Source organism: Tasmannia lanceolata, unplaced genomic scaffold (genome assembly GCF_043159265.1).
Source record: "Tasmannia lanceolata isolate RefF3 unplaced genomic scaffold, GAP_Taslan_0.1 ptg000044l, whole genome shotgun sequence".
Classification (NCBI taxonomy): domain Eukaryota; kingdom Viridiplantae; phylum Streptophyta; class Magnoliopsida; order Canellales; family Winteraceae; genus Tasmannia; species Tasmannia lanceolata.
The window spans coordinates 24,022,170-24,026,660 of NW_027518721.1; the positions used below are offsets into that span (position 1 = coordinate 24,022,170).

General features: G+C 38.7%; 1 protein-coding gene across 1 annotated transcript; it reads left to right on the top strand.

Annotated features, from left to right (window-relative positions):
- Positions 1-450: 450 nt before the first annotated feature.
- On the top strand, positions 451-4,196 carry LOC143863888 (triacylglycerol lipase OBL1-like). The gene is made up of 4 exons (XM_077374667.1): positions 451-1,129; positions 1,310-1,343; positions 2,225-2,844; positions 3,844-4,196. The coding sequence occupies exons 1-4, from the start codon at positions 1,013-1,015 to the stop codon at positions 4,099-4,101; spliced, it is 1,029 nt and encodes a 342-aa protein (XP_077230782.1). The 5' UTR covers positions 451-1,012; the 3' UTR covers positions 4,102-4,196.
- The last annotated feature ends 295 nt before the right edge of the window (positions 4,197-4,491 follow it).

The window sequence follows — 4,491 nt, forward strand, 5'->3', positions numbered from 1 at the left end:
TGTTGCCAGCAGTTCTCCTTGTTTAAACACCTCCCACCTCTGTCTCTTTATAGCAAAATGTTTGGAAAATAGTAAGAAAATATGGAGAAAACCCAATACATCTGGGGTGCTTTTTGCACTATTTATAGAGAATTTTACAAGTGGTTTTCCATGATACACCAAAACATGTGCATAACTACCTAAACTATTTGTCTTTCAAATTCAAATTACATAAGTAGACCTGGCAAAAAGTGACCAGGACCCGCAGGTCCACCCGGCCCGTCAAAACTGGGCCGGGCCTGGTGGACCCGCGGGTACCCACGGGTGTAGAGAAGTGCAAAAGGTTTTATTATGGAAGTTTTTTTTTTCCGTAATTGTCATAACTTTTACTTTTTCTATGTATTTTTTTCCGTCATTGTCATAACTTTTAGTTTTTTCTATTTAATTTTTTCCGTAATTGTCATATTTTAAAACATATTTTCAGTTTTTTTCCCTTAATTTTTCTACTTTGGTTCTATTTTTCGGTAATTTCTCATTTAAAACTTAGTATTATGATTATTATTTATTACTATTATTTATTGCTAGCCACCTTTTCACAAATCGTACTTCTGCCGCGCGACAATAAGACAAATCTCTCAAACAGTCAACATAAATGGTTGGCGATGGTGGCTAGCAAATCCCTCTACAAATAATAAAAAAATCTTACAAAATATGTCAAATATCCGGGTGACCCATGGGTCAACCCGGCCCGCCTGTTTGCCAGGTCTATACATAAGTGATATACATAGCCTAATCTATATCATACTAATGATCCAACGATCAGATTTGAAATCTAATACATTCTAACAATCCCCACTATGATTTTATCAGTGAATTTGGTGATGCAAATTCATCCAGCAGAGTTTATGTTGATTGTGTAGGAGAGGAAGTGGTGCAGTCATTTTCGCGATCCGACGGTTATAGATCATTCTACTATCATTTAGATGGACGGAGAGATCTTTACAAGGAGTCCCACATAGACTGTATCCCTGGGATGAAGGACATAGGCAGAATCAAGGGATACAGTTTGTTCGAGCTTAGTGTAATGGCTTCGAATCTGTCTTATGAAAACAAAACACACGTTGAAGACGTAGTCACAAACACATGGAAGGTATGATGTCATTTTGGTAGATTCATTAGACATGTGAGGATTTAAGAGTATTTAATCAGTATGTCTTTTAGACATGGCCCATCTAAGGTAGGACCCATAATGTTGATTAGATTTTTGAAAATTAGGTTATCGTTGTCTTTATTTCTTTGAAAACACTAAAGGGAATTTCTTTTTATGCAGATGCAATTCGTGAAGTTCTTCAATTGCTATAACGGTAATGTTCTCAAACTCAAGAAAGCATTCAAAATGCATTAACAAGCTAGAAAGATGAGGGAAATGGAATCGCCACTCCCTCTTTTAATAGTCAGGTTCCACAATTTGTATTCCAACTGTAGTTTGGATTGCCGAAATCAGAAATTGGAATCAGCATCTTATTCTGGTTCCATGGAAACGGAATGAAAAAATTAATCAAAAAATTAATAAAAAAAAATTGATTCCGACTCGAGCAGAATCATAATACCACCTCTTGGGATGTGGCAACAGATTCCTGCATTTCCCCCTTTAATTTTGCCTCGATGTCACTCCAGCCCCTTGATTCCATTCATTTTTTTAACCAAGTGACGGAATCGGGCGGAATTGGAATTGAATAATATGCCAATTTGAGCATCCGATTCCAGCAATCCAAACACACCCTAAACGCTGATTAACAGAGTCCAAAAATTAGGGAGGGAGTGCAATTGTTGAATCAAGGGAATGCCAATAGCAATTCACACACAAAAGAGGGCCCCCACCTCTTGGTGCTCGTGACAGTTAGGAGGTCTATGGGTCAACCCCAATATTGCAAGGACCTCTTCAGACCTGCTACTGTACCCTCGAATTTTATTTTTCATGAAACATTTTCCATAATTTTCTTGTCGACATGATCCTCAGCATGAAATTAACATAATCAAACTATTACCATCAAGATCTGATTAAGATTTAGATAAAGATCTGATTAAGATTTAGATAACTGAAATGGACATTAAGCTCCCTTATGGAGGCTATTGAGTACATCATTTATCTGTTAAAGGTATCTAAAAAGGTTCTCATTTTATTTTCTATACAAACCCAGTGGCTTTTCTTTCAATCACTAACTAGCATTTTTGCATCTTGCAGAATTCCAGAAACAATATAGCACCCACGCATTCGTCTTCTGTGATACGCCGGTGAATGCTAAAGTGATCGTCGTTGCCTTCCGCGGCACAAACGAAAAAGCAAATTGGGGAACAAACATTGAATTTTCTTGGCTCTCCATGGGAAACAAGGTAAAAATACATTTGGGTTTCTTGAAAGCTTTGGGGCTTCAAGACGAGAAGGACTTCCAAAAAGGGTGGCCAAAGGATTATACAGGAGATAAGCCATTGGCGTATTATTCCATAAGAGATACACTTAAGGAATTGATAGAACAACACAAGGATGCTGTGATTCTAATAGCAGGGCACAGCTTAGGTGGTGCATTAGCTTCTCTTTACCCTCTCATTCTTGCATATGATGAGCAAAATGCCATCTTAGATCGCTTGTGGGGTGTTGTTACCGTTGGAGAACCTAGAGTTGGAGATGAGAATTTTTGTAATTACATGGAGAAACTGCTGAATTCCCAGTACAAGAGATACTGTAGGATGGTGTATAAGCATGACATAGTCCCTAGAGTTCCCTTGGATCAATCGTTCGGCACTATCTGCCCATTCAAGCACTATGGAGATTGCCTCTACTTCAGTTCCTGGTTTAAAGCCAAGGTAAGTGAATTAATTAACACTGTGTGTGCAGCTCTTATTTTTAGTCTAACGGATACTTTTCGATTGGTATCGAAAAATTATGGATTCAGACTCTCCGTTGGATCTAAGCCGTCCTAAATAATTCCGGATCTTGGATATTAATGCAATTGACAAGGTTGGATCCAACCGAAGTGCCCAAATCCTATTCGTTCACGATTAGATCCATTGGATCCATCCGATTGTCGAGTCTATTGGCACACCTACATTATGTGGGTCTTTTATTAATGGAAAATGATATGGAGACCGAGAGTACCACCTGGCAGGGGACCTGCAGTGAGAAAATGCCATGTTTACAAAAAAAATAAATTACTTTTTATGATTTCCATAAACTTAAGGGAAATCTCAAGTCACTTCTCATGATGTGGCCTCAATCAATTTGTTCGGTCCCCTTTTAGGTCCTGCTCTCGGTTTCTCTAGCTTACTCTTTAGTAATAATTTTATGACAAATATGTAATGGTTCACTCAATCCACAAGGCAGTAACATACCATGCGTAGATTATTTTATGACTATAAAATAGTTTTTCTTTTGTTATTGGGTCCTAGGCAGTGTATGAACTCAAATGGACTTGGATTTAAATACGATTGCCTGATAAGGATCCGATTCGGTCGGATTGGACACGGGTGGATCTGATCCAGGTCCAGCGATCGCCTGATAAGGATCCGATTTGGTCGGATTGGACACGGGTGGATCTGATCCAGGTCCAGCGATCGATGATGAAAAGTGGGACCCACTTATTACTTATTCTGACATTGTAGACCCCTCGCCCCTTCCCCAAAAAAAAAAAATTCTCCTTTTTCCCCTCTTGTGGCTAAGAGGCTTGTCCTTTCGCTTGTGTATCCCCCAAAATGTATAAATTTTTTGAGGTTCGCTCCGGGGTGTGTACAAGCATTTGCTTTTATTGTAGTGTCACATTTTCACTATTTGGTTTTCTTGGATTTACATTTGTTTCTATGCAACAGGTACTGAAAGACATGCCAAATAAGAACTACTTTGGTCTTCTATGCATTCCTGCAAAGTTTTTCAATGCTTGGTTAGACCTGATCACGGCCCCATTCCTATGGATTTACCATGGGAAAGGCTTCGCAGAGACTTGGCCTTCTTGGCTTTACAGAATCTCTGGGCTTTTCATTCCTGGCATTGCCTTCCACAGTGTGAGGGACTATCTCAATTCTTCCAGGCTAGCAAAATTGGCCACAGAAGGGAAGAAAATGGAATGAGGTGTGTGGAAGATGTATCAATGGTATTAGGTCTTGGAAGTCACTTGCTGTTTCCTTTTTCATGTTTGCTTGATCCTTAGAAATGAGAGAAGCTCTCCAACAATTTTATTCCAATAATGTTAGAACTTAGAAGTATCCTTGTTTAGCTGTGCTATATTTGCTATTTGTATTGGGTTGTTCTCACTTGCTGTGCTATATTTGCTATTTATTGTGCTAGACTTTTCCAGCCCCCTCTCAAGCTCAACCCTCACCTTCTCTTATATGCCTAAACAAAATTGCATGAATTTTTTTTGCGCCATGTTGTAGTTGTTTTATAATCAATTAACGTAGTCATAAAGACGTTTGTAATTCTACCTATAACTTTACTCTTCTTGAAAGTTATGCAGATAC